Source organism: Coptis chinensis, chromosome 3, assembly GCF_015680905.1.
Source record: "Coptis chinensis isolate HL-2020 chromosome 3, ASM1568090v1, whole genome shotgun sequence".
Taxonomy (NCBI): Eukaryota; Viridiplantae; Streptophyta; class Magnoliopsida; order Ranunculales; family Ranunculaceae; genus Coptis; species Coptis chinensis.
The window spans coordinates 76,963,859-76,983,968 of NC_141458.1; the positions used below are offsets into that span (position 1 = coordinate 76,963,859).

General features: G+C 38.1%; 1 protein-coding gene and 1 pseudogene across 3 annotated transcripts; both read right to left on the minus strand.

The window, feature by feature from the left end:
• Positions 1-1,585: 1,585 nt before the first annotated feature.
• On the minus strand, positions 1,586-3,674 carry LOC147510900 (pentatricopeptide repeat-containing protein At1g73400, mitochondrial-like; annotated as a pseudogene). Its single transcript, XR_015219109.1, has 2 exons — positions 3,540-3,674; positions 1,586-2,725 (listed from the first exon to the last, which is right to left on the minus strand). The product of XR_015219109.1 is annotated as a pentatricopeptide repeat-containing protein At1g73400, mitochondrial-like (transcript).
• A 91-nt stretch (positions 3,675-3,765) lies between these two features.
• On the minus strand, positions 3,766-12,442 carry LOC147510901 (ATP-dependent caseinolytic (Clp) protease/crotonase family protein). 2 transcript variants are annotated; one of them, XM_086602740.1, is made up of 10 exons: positions 12,054-12,442; positions 11,875-11,976; positions 11,658-11,722; positions 8,994-9,128; positions 8,779-8,875; positions 7,774-7,903; positions 7,082-7,260; positions 6,202-6,329; positions 5,994-6,095; positions 3,766-4,218 (listed from the first exon to the last, which is right to left on the minus strand). In XM_086602740.1, the coding sequence occupies exons 1-10, from the start codon at positions 12,277-12,279 to the stop codon at positions 4,117-4,119; spliced, it is 1,266 nt and encodes a 421-aa protein (XP_086458866.1). In that variant the 5' UTR covers positions 12,280-12,442; the 3' UTR covers positions 3,766-4,116. The 2 variants fall into 2 exon arrangements, with proteins under 2 accessions (XP_086458866.1, XP_086458865.1); XM_086602739.1 differs by having other exon boundaries at positions 11,875-11,904; positions 12,054-12,385.
• Positions 12,443-20,110: the final 7,668 nt, after the last annotated feature.

Sequence of the window (20,110 nt, forward strand, 5' to 3'; positions counted from 1 at the left end):
GGCGAAAAAAGACAGTACATATTAGGTAGCCAGATACTGATGTTGTTCCTCCTATTAATCTACAAGAATTTTTTTACTAAAATTTAGAAATGTTCTTAAACGCATCATATACATATTTGTGCATGTATTCTTCACAGCTTTTAAAAGGTACACCAATCAATCAGCTCATGACACCTTGATCTGATGTCTAAAAAGCTCTGAAAGGAAGTAAACTAGCCTACTTCCATTGTTTTTAGATGTGAGTTTGATTACATCAAAATTACTTACTTAACACCACGGTCTCCCTTTTAAAGCTATTAAATTATACACCACTTTAACTTCACCCTAGAGTTCTGCAACAATTTTCACGGACATGTAATAATATTCACTCTAACAACGCTTAAACTGGACACTTGAAAACAGACCATCACAAGAGAAGAGACCTTTTGCAAAGAAGATCACAATCTTTCTCCACAGACATCCACAATAAACCAACTAAACATATACTCTTGCAACAACAAACACTCTACATTAGAGTTCCTCTCAATTCTGAACTGAAATGAACCACCGACCACAGGGAGGACTCTTGAGAATTATTCACGAAACTACTCAATCGTCTATCCTCCCACTAAGTCTTCTTCTTTCCATTCTAAGTTTAACCCCTTTCTAAAATTCCACCCCAGAAAAACTACTCAGATTTTTCTGCATTTGAGAAGAAATATCCCTTGGACTCCGTCCCTCTAATATACTAACTAATTCTGAATTTCTCCTTCAGACTGTGTCGACTGAACTAAACATTCCTATTTCCCTCTAATAAGCATATCCACAAATGAATGTTCGTTGAATTATTTACTAGTTTCCATCGTCCTTCAAGTCATAACTGTGGAAGAATGATATTTCAAGCTATTCAACATGAACAACTGCTCAAGAAGGTTGAAAATTCATTTCTTATGTAATTTCCGTAACTAACTGTTGCACAAAATGTAAGGCAATGATATTACCGAATAGTAGAGCAGGAACCATTTAAACAACCTTTGCACAAACTAGATAAAGTAGAAAGTTCTTAGGAAAAAGAAAGATCATCCAATATACACGGTAGAAAAGAAAATTATGACCAACTGGATAATCTAAAATGATATGTCAAGTGGTACTATAATGTGTGTGCTTACTCAATAAATAGGGTTCGTACAGGTTTCCACGTTCAGATGATAAAATAGAGTGAGAAAGAGTTCAAACTGGATCAAGTGAATTACCTGATCCTTGTCAATTAAAACTGCACGGACACCTTCAGCAAAATCATTTCGATGAGACAACCTTATTGCAATACGATATTCAGCTTTCATGGCAGCGCTCAACTGTATTCAGTCAATTACAGGTCCAATATGTGGCTTTGAGTCTTTGGAATAAACTTTTAATGAAAAGCACGAGAACAAAAACAAAAACAAAACAAACTCACTTTGCCTAAATTATTATCATCTTTTTGTCGTGCAGATGCAACTCTGGAGAATAGATTGTGTGTTAAGCATAAGGAAAAAGGAGCACCTTTTCCCAAACCTGAAACTGCATCTTTAGCCCATTCTGCCTCTGCACAAAAGATGACCATGCATGAAAATCAACCAGTAACATGATAAAGCATGTCAGGTTAGAGCCTCTGTCTCCCTTGACAAGATTGCTACTGAAACGTGAATTTGTACTGAAACAAACACATAACTGCCCTTTGTTTATTTTAGAGTATCTTTGTCTAATTTAGAGTATCTCGTGCACAGCCCCTCCTATCCATCTCATCCCAAGTTTCAAATGCCCCATCTGGTTGGCCGACCTCAAAAGACATTGTGAGCAGCATATTGAATGTATGCCCACTAGGCACACAACCCATTTCAAAGATTCTCAGATAAGCTTAAGCGCTTCGTCTGCCTTCTCGAGGTCACAAAGAAACTTAAGGAAACAGTTATAAGTGACAATATCAGTTGCTCCCCATATCTTCCAAAAATTTGTAAGCCTCTTCAATCTTTCCTGCTAAACACAATCCTTCAATGAGTTCTTTGTAGGTTGAAACATCAGGAAGGTAACTGCTACTGCTCGTATCTGCTATAAGTTTGAAGGACTCCTCCATTCTATCACACTGAGCAAGAGCAACAATTATGATTGCATAAGGCTTAGCAGCGGGTGATGACATTGTTGAACCTCGAGTCCTCATGAACTCAAAGAGAGCAACTGCAGAATGTGTCTATGGCAGTAGTATATGTAAAATTCTCAGGGGTATAACCTAATTTGATCATTTCTTCCAATACTTGCATTCCTCTCGAAGGATTTCTAACCCTACACCACCCAAAGAATAAGATATTATATGTATTTGCATCTGGCTTCACCCTGCTTCTTCAACTAAACTACATTTGCACAAAGAATCTAACAATAAATTAAACGCATTGATCTCCGGCTGAGTCTTTACCCTTATTCACTTCTTATGCGTAAATTTCTGAAGATGGGTCAAATGTTTTTCCGTATATTTCCTCAATATATCAAGAAGCACATCAACGGGCACCGTATTCTTGCCATTTCTCTTCATATAATCAAGTAATCACAAACTATTCTAAACTGTTTTACCTTATACTTTGTGCTGGACAATATATCAATCATCTCATTAAATGTCTGAGTTTTCTTGATGGTAAAAAATCTAAACGCAATCTTTTCCTTGAAACCTCGTCGACCAACCAAGTCAAGAGCCCTATCCATACATTGTTCAGGCCTACAATTGTCCATAATAGTTTCAACGTTTCCAAGCAAAATGAGGTCAAAGAAAAGTAAGGGGCTGATTTAGATGAAATGAAGGGTACTCTATAATTCGAATGGGCATTTGAAGAAACGTGATGAAATCGACATGGGGTTGTTATATATGAGCTAACACTTGTAATTACTGATGTTGAATTATATGATAGCAGTATATCAGTGATGGGGATTTAGATATGACAGTTTAAAAAGATGAACGCTTAACTACTGAAATGAATAAAGTTATAAACATTTGAGACAGTAAAAATTACCTGGAAGAAGATGAGTTCAAACATACAAAAAGTGAAGTTGTGGGGGATTTTTGGTGACCAAATTGAAGTTGGTTGTTTCCAACTTTTCAAATAATTTTTCAAAATATCCGTCGTTATTAGCCATAAACAATTTTCCGTGTAATCATCATCTTCGATAACACATAACATAATTATATTTTCCTCCAGAACAAAACTAAATATCCAACCATTCAACCATTGGTTATTTATAACAAAACAAAGATTCAAAAAGTTACTTTGTTTGTTTCAGTTCGACTATATATTTTCAATTTCTTCCAATACCCAAAGTTTAGTGGAACTTATCAATTGAGAATTGATATTATTATTATGTCTTTATGGCTTTCTTTAGTTACATACTTGCAGACAAAAATGTTAGATGTAACTGTTTATCTACAGAACAAAAGAGAGTAAACAGAACTAGAGTTACATCTTACAGAATCTCTTTTGCCATTTGTAATTTGTGCACCAAATTGCAAGATATAAACAGAGAGTAATTTGAGTAACCTCATTTATTTCATTCCATTTCCCTTGCTGAATAGAATTCGGACAGTATCACTTCATCTGGTTTCTGACTTTCTGCACAGGGACTTTTATCTGCCAAACAATCAATGCCCCTCATACGATCAGAATTTATCATCCTTAAAAGCTGTACTGTTGTTTAGAACGAAATGGCATGGAATTGTAGTCCTGGCCTCAATGATATTCAATATTGGGAGATGAGATTAGTTACTGTCTTCAAGATAGCTACTTTATTATTCTTTAACCAGAAAATTATACTAGGCAAACTAGTCAGAAGGCTATACAACGTGTCATCAATGGCATGTGCAGGTAGGAGGTTTAGAGGCTGACCGGAAAGCTGATTAGTTGAAAACCTAACCTTTTCCACCTAATATGTTAGATGACATTATGAGGTGATGAAAGTTTAGTTTCGAGGTAGAAGTCTCAAACTAAAAAAACTAAAGGTTGCACCAACATGGTGCTGACTAGTTCATGTCAATACTATTTTCTTTCAAGTTTCAACTGATGCATAATCTTCCTCCAGTACTTCAACTCAAGATATTACCAACACAAGCACATATGATTAGACACTTAATTCCTCGGCTTCTGACTGCAATGGCTCAAAGAGAGCATCCACTTCACCTGCATCAGTATCCTCTACTCTCAACGGATTCCACACTGGTTTCTGCAACACGTTTGAGGCAAACTGTTAGAATCTTCAAAACAATATAGGTCAAACAGGTTAAAGACAGTAGCATATTGACTTCTTGACAGTGTACAGGTATGCAGTCCTAGAAGCTGTGCAGTTTAAGCAGCTATTAATCGGTGATTAGTCGGCGAGTAATCGCTATGCGGTACTTGATTGATCCGATCAGCAAAAGATTTATAAGTTTAAATTGGGCGATTTGGACCGATTAATCGGCCGATTTCCGATAAATCGGCTTTGAAAAGGCACTGATTTAGTCCAATTAACTGCATACTCAATAGAACCAAGCTTCAAATGTTGTTAAGTCATCTGCTTCTTCTTCTTCTTTGGTTGAATCCTTTTTTTCTTATTGGTTTTGGTTTTTCAATGCATTTGATTGGTATGATTGGTAGAAAAACTTTCTAATCGTGAGGTGAAGACAAATCAAAGCAAATATAGAGACAAGTAAAATCGGATCTGTACTGATTCTACTATTCTAGAGGTTGAGGAAGATGGGTCAAACTGTCGAAGTCAAATACCTTTAAATTTTCTTGCAAAAAGGAAATAATTATTAAAATGGTGTGTGCGCAATAACCTTTTTATAAACAGTGCAAAAGCAAGTCTGTTAAACCGTTAAGGCATTATTGCGTTAAACCACCTCTCCACGCTTTGTAATCTTTTTTAAGTTCATTACTTTTTTTCTTCTTATTTTTCATTATTCATGTTTATAAATTTAATATATATCAAAAAATTGTTTGTTGAATTTACTATTTAATCAAGTGGTAATCAAATACTATAGTAAATAAATTAAATTTAAATTAAAACTAATTCGCGATTAATTCTAATTAAGAATTAATCCCCAATTAATTCCAATTAATAGGATTAATCGTTATAAGCTCTTGGAGCGATTTGCTGCCTATTAACACTTAAACTGCACAGCCTAGAAGTAGATGGAGATGGAGATTTAATCATATGGAAGTATAGCCTCCAATTTGTTCCAAGTCCGTATCAACTTTCAAAGAACTGAGCGTTGTTTGACAGCATCTATTAATTTCTGTATATCAACCCAAACATTTGGATCAATAATTAGGAGTTGTTACCAATCCTTATTGCTTTTATTTTTCAAACATGACACAATTGCTCATGGCCTTTGACTCCTTACTACTTTGTTTAGGGAGCAAAATTACAATTGAGGGCTGAGGTTATCCATTCAGCGTATCAAAGATGTAGCACAAAGATTTCCACTGAGACCTATATACCTATATTTAGACACAGACGCAAGGTCGCTGTATAAAGACTCAATTAATGAGTGGGACTATAGATCACATCAGCATATCCACAAATGAATGTTCGGTCAATCATTTACTAGTTTCTATCATCCTTCATGTCAAACCTGTGGAAGAATGATATTTCAAGCTATTGAACATAGACAACTGCTCAAGGAGTTTGAAAATTCCTTTCGTTGTAGTTTCTGAAACTAACTGTTGCACAAAATGTAAGGCGATGATGCTACCAAAATAGTAGAGCAGGAACCAAGTAAACAATCTTTGCACAAAATAGATAAGGTAAAAAGTTCTAAGGAAAAAGGTAGATCATCCAGTCTACATGGTAGAAAAGAAGATTATGACCTACTAGATTAAATCTCAATTTTAGTCAAGGATATGCCAAGTGGTACCGATGTGTGCTTACTCAGTGAAATATGAATCAGTACAGGTTTCCATGTTCAGATTTTGAAATTGAGTGAGAAAGAGATCAAACTGGATCAAGTGAATTACCTGATCCTTGTCAATCAAAACTGCCCGGACACCTTCAGCAAAATCATTTCGACGAGACGACCTTATTGCAATGCGATACTCAGCTTTCATGACAGCGCTCAACTGTATTCAGCCAATTACAGGTCCAATATGCGGGTTTGAGTCATTAGAATCAACTTTTAATGAAAAGCACAAGAGCAATAAAAAACAAAATAAAAAAAAAACTCACTTTGCCTAAATTATCATCACTTTTTTGTCGTGCAGATGCAACTCTGGAGAATAGATTGTGTGTTAAGCATAGGGAAAAAGGAGCGCCTTTTCCCAAACCTGAAACTGCATCTTTAGCCCATTCTGCCTCTGCACAAAAGATGATCATGTAATCATGTATGAAAATCAACCAGTAACATGATAAATCATGGCAGGTTAGAGCCTCCGCCTCCCTTGACAAAATTGCTCCTGAAACATGAATTTGTACTGAAACAAACACATAACCGTCCTTTGTTTATTTTTGAGTCTCTTTGTTTATTTTAGAGTAATAATATCAAGTATGGAGTTCTATTTTGTTATGATTGTAGTATGAATATATCATTTAGCCTTTTGATTTGTCTTGCCTGTTTCTTTTAAGGAGTGGAACTGATTCTCCTTAAAAAAAATTATAACAATAAGCTAACGCGGAAGCCCTCAACAGTACACGCCGACTACCTTACGGTCCTCAACTTTCTACATAGGCCCACTTATACATGAATGTTTGGCCCACCTATAGGTAACTATCAACCTCCAAAAAAGAAACAATTACTGTTCTTGTCTCTACCTCGTCAGCTCAATTCTTTTCTATTTATCAGCTCTTATGAACTGATGGTATAAATGAATTGTACTTTTATATCTAGTGCTATCTGCTACCTACAAATTGATCAACACTAATGGTTCACAATAGTGCCCAGTCTACGACTCTACGGATGGAGGCAAGAGGACAGAATTAAAAAAGAAAAGAAAAAAGACTGCATTTACTTGAACTAGACGATCTTATTGATCACTTCAAGGTCAAATGTCCAAATTTATTTGCAACAATGGATGCTTGTTGGATTGGCAAGAAAAAAATTAATAAATACCTGTACTGTCAGTGCTCAGCTGACGCTTCTTTAATTCTTCTATTATCTCAGCGACAGACTTATCCGGGCTGAATGATGAAACTATCTGAGGCAATAACAACTTCAGTTGGGACTCTGATTCAGGCGTGATGCTGTGGTCTCCGAGTAGTGTCTCGACGTCGTTGTGCGGGTCATCAGAACTATTTCGACAATGGATATATAAACCAAAATCACATTCAAGAGGCTGGCAATAATTTTACTGAAAAGCTTGAAGAGGAAAAGACTCTCAAATGTTTAAATTGTGAAGTAAACTTTCACATGTATCAATTGACAGAACATGTAACTAATATCAGGACCTAGAAGGCAATCCATTAAAACTCCCCCAACAGGACCAAACTAATGCAACTGAGTAAACTCGTCGGAACATAAAAACTTTTATTTAGCAAAGATTTGCATAATCCCATGGGAAGGGAGAGGACCAAAATCCAATATTTTCATGTTCAATTTCACAAACACATTAAGAATCAGTCAAGCATCATGGCAGAAAAAAATTGGCATGCATATCAACTATACTTTGCAAAAGTCACAGATAATGAATAGTTTAGGTATACAGGGCTCGTACATAAATACAAAACTTAGTTTCTTTACCAATTAAAGTATAACTTACAAAAACCAATATCAGGTCATGAACTGAAAGTTGATTCAATACGTACAAGGTAAGAGATTGAAGGGCTTCCCTCAGCGAAGCCAGCTTCCCAGATGGCACATAATGAGACCCGAGACCAATATAAAGAGCATCAGCAGGTGAAGAAATCCTTTTCCCAGTCATTCCAAGATAGGCACCTTAAGCAAACTTAGTAATTTAAGCCAAATAATAGTATAAACAGATAAAAGCAGGAACTGATGTAGAAAGCATAAAAGCTGTCCAAACAAATGTAGATTTAGTCAACGTAAACTAAGCAAAAGAGTGGCACTCTTTGATGGAGCAGAATATTGAACCACCAAAAAAAAGGACATTTAGATAATATGGTAATCTTAATGTGTAGATATCCAAGTATATCTAATCTTTCTCTTGAACCTAAGGGGATCATTCAAGTGATAGAAGAATAATCAAGGAATGGAAACAACATGAGATGAATTCCTGGAGACAGACTGATGAAGAGAATCAGTTAACTAGCACCAAACTAAAGAAAAGGGCTCAATGGCAGTACTGACAATTTAAGTTTTTACCAAGATGTTTTCACTGGTCATGCTAAAGATCATAAAAGGACTACAGAAGACCCAATAAGCATGTGGAGTGATAAAGTAACACAGCACAAAATGTCGTTCGGGGGTAAAAATTCCTGTACCTTTAAAACAATATTTTTCAAAAGTTTCTAAAGGAAGAACCTGAAAAGCGATATTTTGCGACATGCCCCAAACATGCTGTATTTTGGTACTCTAAATAAGCCAGCAAATATTGCGAATCACGAACTTAGCGGATTTTCGTACTGGTAAATAAGAAAAGATCTCTGGTTGCATGCATTCTTAGAAGAATAAAAGCTCAAATAAAACCATATGGTGCACTAAAATTCCTAGTGGCCCCAAAACCAAGAAACAAATTCTAGTGGAAACCTACATTATACGGGCTTGGGCATGAAAATTGCCGCCGACACCAATACAACTGTGCAAGGTATCTGAAAATGATGTGAGCATATTAAGAGGTTGAAAGGGCATACCAACTGAACCTTTTCCTGGACTCTGTGCAGCGATGTAAGAAAACCCAACATCAGGGAACAAGCCAATTCCATTTTCTGGCATGGCGAGAACCGTCCTCTAAAACAAAGCCCACATAAGATAAATAGTTAGAAGGAATCTAGGACACAAGTCAAAATACTTAAATAACCATCATAAGATGCATCTCTATAAATATTAAAACCAAATGCAATAAGACCTCTGTAATGATACGGTAGCGACCGTGACCAGATAGACCAATTCCAAAACCCATTGTAATACCATCCATGAAGCAAATATATGGCTTCTTGTACTCAAAAATCTTGCATATCAGACTATATTCTGCACCAAACACCTGCAGAAAATATGGGCACTCACAACATTAACTTCAATTAACATCAGTAACAACATATGCAAACAACTAATACAGCAATGTTTCTTTGTCCTTCTTTCGGCTTGGGGAGGGGGATAATATGATCTATGTATCCATAAGAAGTTTAAGTGTTATCATTTTTTTAATTATAAAAACAAAAAAATACGACAGCCACCAAACAAACAAACTAACTAAATATAAAACAAAAAAAAATTAAGCAAATAATACTAAAACTTTCATAGAAAGCCAGCATATACCACTGTTCACCACATATCAACTAGGAACTTCGTCACCCCAAGCTTAGTAGGTAGCTTACAAATAAAGATATATCTTATATGTAAGTGAGTACAAAAACAACCAATATGAGTACAATAACAGCCAATGTTCACATACTAAAACAGAGGCAGATGCAAAACAACTGGACTGGACAGGACAAGGTCTGCAATTCTGCATCTTGTTAGTGATGAGACATGCACACAGCCAACAAATAAGAAAACAATTTGCAGTGTTTGATATGCTACAGTAAGATCAAATTCAACCTCTCAATGCTAAGAAAGGGGGCGAAATGAGAAGACACGCATGTAAGCTTAGAAACCACAGAGCAAACTTAATTCGCTAGGCATCCAAGTGTAAAACAAACTGAAGAGACTGATCAGAATTGAATAACAAATGTTTCTAAACCTATTATAACACACATGTAACCAGTGACTACCACATTGAGCTACCTGGAAAAGAAATTGATGTAGATAGTCAAGTCTTGGTCAAGCCCACGGGTGCATGCAATATGCATCCCCTTTATTTTATTGTTTGATTTATTTTAGTTGCTTGCTGCTAAGGGCATCATAGTAAAATTCAGAAATTCTTGGGTTAGCACAGAAACCCCTAGTGATGTAGACATCGTAGTCAAGTCTTGGTCAAGCACATGGGTGCAAGCAATATGCATCCCCTTTATAGTATTTCTTTGATTTATATTAGCTGTTTGCTGCTAAGGGCATCTTAGTAAGTTTCTTTGGTTAGCAAAGAAAACCCTAGTTATAAATAATGGGCTTGCAAAATTAGGTTTCAGTATTTGGAGCTTTAATTGATGTCATTGAATTTTGAGAAGAAATAAAAGAGAGACTTTTAGGATTCTTCGATAATTTATTCAACTCAACGTGTAGATTTTTATAAAATTGTTTGCTTCCGCCAGTTTAAAATTTTAAATCTACATTAGAAATAATGATATATAATCTGTTGATGAACATCTGCACTGGGTTTTTCTCAATCGTAAGTAGCTAATATAGACCACAAGAAAAGAATATGAATATGATAAAGAAGTAGCTATGGACAATAATCCTTATTCAATTATTGCTTGAGAGACCACATAAAGTAAATAGGCCATTTTTAAACCTTGGACGAATCTGTCAATGAGAAAATCCAAAAAGAAAAACACCTAAAAACAAGAGGAAACAAGAAAAACCCAAACAAAAACAAACAAACTAAAAAGAGAGTGAGTGTAATAAGGCCTTATCAAACCACCAGAGAAATACTTTAAAACTTGTTCATTATGCTATATGCACCAATACAATCATCCTAAGAAACTCCACACTAGCCATTGACATAGCAAAATACATATGAATACCAAGATTTAGAAGGCCAATTAACAATGATCACTGGATCAAGTTTTAAAATAAAATAGTTGATGAAAGGACTGTTGAATTACAAAAAGTTCAAAAGGCAATATAATTCAAGCAGTTTGGGCTCTGAATAAAAAACGATACGTTTTGGGTCCCGAACTCAAATGAACAAGCTCTAGGTAAGGGTGGAATTCGAGCTAATCGAGCCGAGCTTTACTATGCTCAAGCTCGGCTCGGTTAATATATGAACGAGCTCAAGCCGAGATTTTAGCGAGCCGAGCTTGAGTAGCTTGGTTATTTTACAATGCGAAGATGCTATTTGAGCTAATCGAGGCGAGCTTCATCAAGCTCATTTGTCACACAAGCTATAATTTAGGCTCAAGATCAGCTCATTTAGCTAAATGAACGAGCTCAAGCCAAGCTTAAATGAGTCCGAGTCACACGGCTCAAATTCCACCCTTAGCTCTAGGCTTGTAGAAGTCATTGCGGAAAAATTGTGTGGTCAAGGGAGGTTGAAGGTTAGCACATTCTAACCCTCAACTTTTTCCATAGGAAGGGAAGGAGGCTGATTGTATTGCTGTCTCAAAGTCCATCAAATAAGAAAAAAATAATATAAAATAGCAGAGAGTTTAGAGACAGAGAGAGTATCTAGCAGTTAGAGCCTCCATTAATGAAGATTGAAGGATACAGGTGAGTAAAACTACACAACTGACAAAACAGTTGGAGATACTGATTTTGAAATGATTCGTCACCATCCACACACACAAGATTAGAAAGCTGGATAAGGTTGTATAACCAATATATAGTAATTTCATACTTTGCTTCCAACCACCACTGGCACATTAAGCATACATACTAAAAACTAAATAGTAATAACCATGGATTGGGAAAAGACCTTGGGCACCAGAGGTGTATTTTTGTCCTTCTGAATTTCAGCAACAACCCCCTTGATGTCCATTCCTGCAGGTCAAGAATAGTCATCATCAATCTCACCCACCCGTAAACAACAAAAAACACCATTCAAAATGACATCCCTCACTCTATAAATTTGGAAAACAAAGCTTCATTTGACAATTAAAATAAAATTAATTGGAGACGAAAAATAATCGTACCTGCTGAAAACGCCCGAGGTGAACTGCTCTCTACCAGGACACATTTCACACTCGGATTAGTTTCCCACTCATCAAGATGTCTTTTGTATTTAATATCCATATCTGCATCATCATCATCAAACAAAGTAATAAACACTGAAATGAAAAGGTAAAATTATATTATTCGATAGATAAAGAACCTAAGTTCATTGCGTTGAGGGCTTTAGGTCGATCAAGAGTAATAACAGCAACGCCATTAGGAAGTAGACTTCCTTTCACAAACTCGTCACTACTACTACTACTACTCGCTCCAGCCATGATCGAAAACGTTCTTTTTTTATCACAATACAAATAATGGTTGCTTTTTATAGTCAGACAGTTTTTGAGTGAAGTAGAAATGTTTTTAAGGATGAAATGTGTTGCCATTTTTTTCTCTTATTCGGTCAATTTTTACTAGCTACTCTGGGATTTATATTTTGTTATCATACATGCGCCTTCATTTAGACACCAATATTCATTTGAAGCATTTGTTGATGCATCACAACCCAATGTGTTTGCTTATCTATAATAATTCTAGCATATGGATGATGACGAATTTGTGGACAGACTTGTCCAAGTAGAGGTTTGGTGTCTAGGGGACAACGACCTAATGATCTGTTTGATAGGGAATGGCTGCACTCTTCTTCGGATAAGAGTTGCATACATATCAAGTTTCTTGGAGTAAACTTGAATCAAGTCTTACGTAGTTCATCTCTCTCTACTTATAGATGTTTAAGCTGACTTTCCTTATTTACTCCAGGCTGTTATGAAGTGTAGATTCACCTTATGTGCTATCTTGATGATTCGTCATTATTCTGATATTACAAAGTAAATGTCTCCTTGATTGTTGCGTTGATTGAGCTCCAAAATTGCGCTAGTTGATTTGCTTCCATAAATGGTTGTAACTGATGCTAGGGACGACCTGGGGTTGGGTCGTTGGTACGTTCTGATGGATAAGTACAAGTTGATGGATTGGTACAACATGGTGTGTGGACACGTGTATTGTAGTGCAGAACGGAGGGTACTTACACAGCCCATTTTATTTTATCCGTTCTTTAGACAGCTGTGGTGTGAAAAAAAGAAAGGGTAAAATAAAGTTTTAAAACACGTGTCGGACAACTGGTTGGTTTAATTGGCTTTTGAAAAATGTGCGGGAACTGTTAGGCTGGATTCGTGGGCCCAAAATCGCGGCGGTTTGTGGGAGAATTATCATTGCATTTGTGGGAATACGAAAAGATTTGTTTTCCGTGTGGGAAAGGCCTTTCAGTTTTTCATTCTACCAATTCACGCGAAGAAAAAGCAGAGAGAAAAAAGGATCGAAAAAACAAACCAACATTTCTCGTCCTTTTGTTTTCCAGGTGCATTTATTTGAAAAACTTTATCTTTATTTCCTTTTGATTTCATAATGTCTATGACCAGTGATAGTTTGAGTGGGAAAGTGGAGGTAGATCAGTGGAGAGAGAGAATGGTAAGTGATAGGGATGATGAGGTTATAGCTCATAGTGGAGTTAGGGCTTCATTGTCTTCTTCAGCAGAGACAATGGCTGAGGAGTTGGGGTCTAGGTCGCTTTATGCTGATCTGAAGGATGAGTTTTGTCACGCCCCGAGACCCCAGCACACATCCCGAGGACGATGAGTGAATCTCGAGGCCGACACCATCCCAATTCTACCGAAATTTCGATAAAGTTTCCTTTGTTTAATTGACATTCGTAAACCCTAACACCTGTAATAAACCTGGACATTTCATAATACCCTTCCAACAACCATATATATACAAAATCTTCACCCTATACACAACTGTGATGCCCATATACATATCCAAAATGTTTAAGATGAACTACACTCCAATACATCAAATAAATACATCAAAATGAGCGGAGCTCTTTATATATACAACCAAAATGACTAGACTATCTCTATACAACCCAAAATATGAACTTGACTCTGTCCTCGTCAAGCATAAGGGAATCCTCCCAAATCCCCATAACCATCATCGCTAGGGTTAGGAAAAGCCTCATCCGCAACTGGCTCGTCTGAAATGTTAAGTAGGATGAGCAAACAACTATGCCCAGTAGAAACGCACATAACCAATAAATAGACTACTTATAACAAAACATTTAAAACATGCAGGTTTGTCATAATACAAATCAAAATATCGTGACTATATACTAAATCACTAACTAGCAATAATCGTATCGGCATGCTTCTTTAATTTTTAAAATATAGTTTTCACAATCATCATACAACTATTGTGGCCGCTGCATCCTATTAGAATGGTGAGGGTACGCGGTATTTTCGACCCGATCCGCAGGCAAATCTCGGTTCAGTACTTTCCAATGTGAACAATGCACCGTTGTTTTCCTGATTTTACTGGCAGGGAGCTGAAATGTCGTTGTTGTGTTCGTACACACAAAATCCCCAAAGCTTTTAGGGCTCAGGTGGGCCCTGTTACCACGACCCCATAACGAAGCCGCCACCTAACTTACGATGGTCAACCGTTCGACGATCGCAGATGCTTTCGGGATCGACACATCCAGGGAGTGGACTAAACTCTCACTCTCGCGTCTAAACCTCATCGAGGTAGCATGTAACCTCACACAAGCTAATCATCATACATCGTGACATCGCATAAACATGGTTATCCGGAAAAGTAGAAAAGGAATTCCGGACTACATCCCCGTGATGCATCCCTTTAAAGGTGGCCCACCACCTCGAAGGTGTACACCACCAGTTGGAATCCTAGAAGCTTAACCGCCGTCTCAGGAATGCGACAACAGTTCCTTCTTTATAGGAATTCACCATTTTTTTCCAAATCCCCTCGTGATAAGCGTAGTAATATATATATATATATATATATATTCGTATTACTAGTTATTTTTAAAATACTATAATTACATATTTATTTTTCCTTTTAAATCGTTGATTCTGTAGGTATGAGTTCCTGGATTTTCCACCATCAAATAAAAACAACTTATGCTCCCAAACGGGCCAGTCATAGTAAATAACAACCGATGATTCCCCAAATCCATTTAATCATCGTGAAACAACAACAACCATTCCGGGAACAATCCGAACCTCACACCTAGTTACAAACAACCGGGTAATCCTTACCGCATTACAAAAATCCATCTCTGTCTCCTCGAGACAAGAGGCGAGAACCCTTCCCAAAACCAGTTTTGCTCTTTTAACAAGAAAATAAATCCCCGCTACCCCGATTTCACAAAACCCTTTCACACGAAAGCTATCCATATATATAGTTTATATCGATGAATACAATGCAAAACATGGATATCACATATACATGCATGGTTGATACGCAAACTATTTTTCTCAAATTTAAAACAATCAAATCATGCATGACAATAAGCATGCTATATATTGGTATGTAAGTTCCTACCTTAGCAAGCTCCGTTCTCCTCCAGCCCACTTAACCGAATCAAGCCCACTTAACCAAATCCACTCGAGATCACTCTTATAACATCAGATGTATACGTCAGTCGTTAGAGTTTATCAAACTAACGAGGAAATTCTTATCTACGAAAGTCGAGAAGAATCTCGACGTTAAGAATTTGGTTTCGGGTAAATTTTCATCTAACTACCATTAACAGAGCTACAGGCCATTTCTGGCACTGTTACTCTGACGGTCTCTACGGGATATTTCGAGCCACTGCAGGCCCACACGTCAACGCCAATCATATCGCGTCCCATAACAATTAAGATTTTTTTCTCGACTCCGACAACAACAACAAATTCCACTATTCCATTCACATTAACTCCAATAATCAACAAAATCTTAAACGAGTGTGAACTAACCTAAATTCTCTACAATAGATTGAAGATACCGAAATCCTTACCAAGTCAGTGAAAAAAAAATAGCTCCTAACTTTCTGCTCCACCAAAATCGCTCCACTCTATCTCCACCAACAGCTACTGTCGACATTACAAACACCCCCATTCAATTAATTTCATCCATACACCCCTAATCCATCGAAATTTAGTTTAAATATCTATTTAGGAAGAAATTAAACTCACCTTTTACCTTGGTACAACGCGATTTCCAGAAATTTTGAATCCCCACTCTCACGTTCAGTGTTGTCAAGGTTTGGGTGTGAGGAATTGAAGTTTTAATCACTGAATTTTTGGTGAATTTGGGTTTCTCTCTCTTAGGGTTTAAGAGATTGGGCGAAATTGGAGAAAATTGGGTGCGATTTGGTTTTGTTTGGTGCGGTTTTTTTCTGTTTCGCGATTTCGTTCTATTTGGGCCAATATATTAAGGCCCAAGCCCAATATATTCCAATTAGGCTTAAGGTCCTAATTCACTCCTAACCACTAACTCATTTGACGTCGCGTCGTAATTATTTTTCCGGCCCATCCCGCTAAATTTAATCTCCTATATTCTATCTCACCGCAGGCTATAACAATAACCCACTCATGCATGTAAGCTGTTAACTCGTGTCAGCTTCGAACGCAGAAAACCGCTAACCGGCATTTTGTCAAATTTTCACATATGGGTCGCTTACCTAACGTGACTTATGAGTCGGAGTTAAGTTTCAGTAAGTTATGTACGTTTGAATTATAAACCCGACAACCAATTTATATAAACAACCCTAGATTTGATATGAAATTTACAAAAATACCTTTAATAATAATTCAGGACTTTACAAGTTTGGTTGGGTAAATGCCGACCTGGCCGTGTACGACGTGAGTGGAGAGAGGAAGTTGTATAACAGTGACTATGTTCCTCCGGATGGGGGAGTGGTGGTTTGTTATGGGCAGTTGAAGGCTGGGATGAGATTGCCGTTTTCCCGTCTTATTGTTGAGGTTTTGAATTTTTATGGAAAAGCCCCTTGTCAGTTCGTAGGGAATAGTGGGAGTGTGTTCCATGTGTTGGCTTTGTTGAATGAGAGGGGTTATAACATCCGCTTAGGAGATGTGTTGGAGCATTTCTCTGTGAAAAGATCGTCTGCACTGAATTTTAGTTTGCAAGTCGTAAGGGAAAAGTTTGTTGTGATTGTGGGGGGTGAGTAAGGAGGAATGGGGGTGTAGGCCATTGTTGGTTATGGGTAATTACACCCCCTCTGGGTGTGAGCTGAATACCCGCTCTGTAAAGTGGGCTAGTAGGTAGCTATTTTGTAGGTCGTATGTAAGTCTTGTGTTTGATATGTTGTACGTTTTGATATTTTTGTTTCCTTTTGTGTAGAGGTTTCCATTCGGGGTCATCCTCAGCTTGATGTTATAGAAAAGTTTGCTAGTTTGAGTTGGGAGGAGAAACGAGCTATCTTGGGGGAGGTTGCCCACTACTTTAAGAAGCGTGGTGGTGTGAAGATTAACAAGAAGAAAGTTGAGTAGAAGAAAAAGGCTCATAAGCTTGTTCTTGATATCTCTGAGCTCGGACGCTGAGATGGAGAGGGAGAGCCAGAAGGTACAACCTATTTCTGGAGTGAGAACGGCTGGAGGAACTGCTGATAGCCGTTCTGCTCCTAGACATTCTGAGGGAGGCGATGGTGACCACGCTGGTCGTAGTGCTAAGGGGGGTGCTGATGTTCCTTTCTGGAGGCCTCAGTTGAAGAGGCGCTCTGAGGTGGTTGAGATTGAGGGGGCAAAAAAGTCCCAAACTAAGTTTGAGGAACGACCTAGTGCTAGGGAAGGTCGTGTTTCTTTAGGTTGGGCTCCTTTGAAGAGGATGAATCTGAAGGAGCTTGTTGTTGATGTGAGGGTTGCTAAAACCCGGGGCAAGAAGAAGGCTAGTGAGAATGAGCCAGCTGCCCATAAGTTAAAGGTGTTGGGGAGTGCGGTCCCAAGTGACAAGAGTGGTGATGATGTTCTAGATAGGCTTGTCACATATGAGGACCCAATGAGTGGGTTGAGGAAGTTTGTGAAGAATGGAGACTGTAGTTTCAAGTCCTCATTAGTTGCTGGAGGGCTGCTGGAGAGCATTGCCTTAGACGGAGATAGGCACCAGCTGGAGCACGAGAAGGACTTGGGAGTGAACCTAAAAGATATGGATCGCTCCTTGTGCTTTGTAAGTGTCTCTTCGATCTGAGCTTTGTTTTGTTCTTTGATGCTACTACTTTCTGATTTGCTTGTTATCAGGTCCTGGCTATGTATAGGAAGCTGAAAGAGATGGCCCTTATCTCCGACCTATATAAGAAGGAGCTGGATGCTGCCAAGGAGGCCTATGACAAGCTTCTCGCTGTGAAACAGGTGGAGAGGGTTGAAGTTGTATGGTTAAGGGCTCAGGTGCACGAGCTGGCTGGGAATGTGGCCTTATTGCAACCATCTCTTGATGCTTCAAAACTGGAGGTTTAACACTAGGTTGGTGAATGCAAGAAAGCGCAAGGCGTTGCTGAATGAGCCCAAGCTGAATATAATGACCTGGTTGACTTGGTAGAGAGTGGAGATACTTACGTTATGGTGGATGACTTCTTGGAGCTAGAACGTAAGTACAAAACCCTGAAGAGGTTGGTCGAAAGTGGGGGCGCGCAAAAAAGTCGTGGATAGTCTTTATTTGCGGATGCTAGTAGACGACCTGATCTACCGTCCGACCTTGGTGCTGCTCCAGCCGTTCAGCTAACTGAAGAGGTCTCCACAAAGGTTGTAAATGCAAGTGGTGATCCAGCTGGTGTCCCTGTTGGTGAAGAGGGCGGACCACTGGAGCCCTTGAATGTGGAGAATCTTTCTTGTGTTAATTGATCCTCTTGTCTTTGTCAGTCGTTTTGATGATAGATGAAATGTTTGAACAATATTCTATTTCTTGTTGTAGTTGATACTAATATCGATATTGATGACTTTTGATTTTTGATGGGGGTACTGAGGTCATTTTCTCATGATAATCTTGGGGCCTTAGCATCTAACCAAATTGTGTAAGTAGTAAAATATTTAAATTACTTACCTGTTCTTCATTGATATTGTCTTTGAATTTTGTTTGAATGTGATTGTATGACAACCTATGCTGCATAGTGGCAGTCATGACGATTTGTTGGACTATGATAGATCGTCTAATGTTTGAAGGTCATAATCGTTTGGTTCACGACCTGACTAGATGAGCTTAGTCGTCACCTAGGTCTCCTTGTGCGTGTTTGATTGGGTTGTTCCTTTTGGGGGAACTCCTATTGACTGATAACTAGCCTTTGAGTGGTAGTTATAGTTGAGCTAAGATTAACCCTGTTCAAAGACTTAAGTTGACTTTGGGTCTTTTTGGCGTTAAGTTGATTAAAGGTCCTTTTAGGGGACCTTGGGTTGGATTTGATTGGTAATTAACCACTGCGTGGTAATTGTAGGTGAATTGCTATTGACTCCGTCTTTGGTGTCCGACCTGACATTTTTCGTCCCAGATCGGGTAGCTATTGCAAGATGCGTGGTACTCATGTAATGTGAAGATGGCATTTGTATGCAAAATGCTGATGAAATTGTATTCATATTGACTGATACATCTAGAGAAAACTTATTAAAAAAAACACTTGAGGAGAGCTGTGTTCCAAGGTCGGGGAAGCATATCACCGAGCTGCATTTTGATCCAGTATGCTCCATTTCCAATGACTTTGTCAACAATGTAGAGGCCTTCCCATGTTGGGTCGAGCTTGGCTGGAGCTAGTGTCTTCTTGAGGACTAGGTCTCCAGCTTGGAAAGATCTTGGGATGACCTTCTTGTTGTAAGATCGTTGGATTGTTTGGTGGTACCAAGCTAGGGATATTGTCGCTGTTTCCCTTCACTCTTCTAGAAGATCGACTTCTTTTGCCAAGATGTTGTCATTTTCTCCTGATTCGACAATGTCAGAACGTGTGGTTGTGACTGTGAGTTTTGATGGTATGACTACTTCTGTTCTGAAGCAAAGTGTGAAAGGAGACTCATTGGTACTGGCTCTGGTTGTTGTTCTATATGCCCATAGAATGTTCTCGAGTTGTTTTGGCCATTGACTTTTCTTGCTCTCCAACTTCTTTTGGAGATTTTCCTTGATTGCTTTGTTGGTAGCCTCTGTTTGACCATTGCTTTGTGCATATCTAGGTGTAGAAAATGCTTGAATGATGCGCCATTTTTGTAAAAATGTCTTGACCTGTGAGCCAGCAAATTACGTTCCGTTGTCCATGACAAGGGTGTGGGGTAGACTAAATCTTGTGATAATATTGGTCCATATAAAGTTAATGACGTGGACTTCTTTGACTTGAACTAGTGGGATTGATTCAACCCATTTGGTGAAGTAATATGTGGCTGCTAGGAC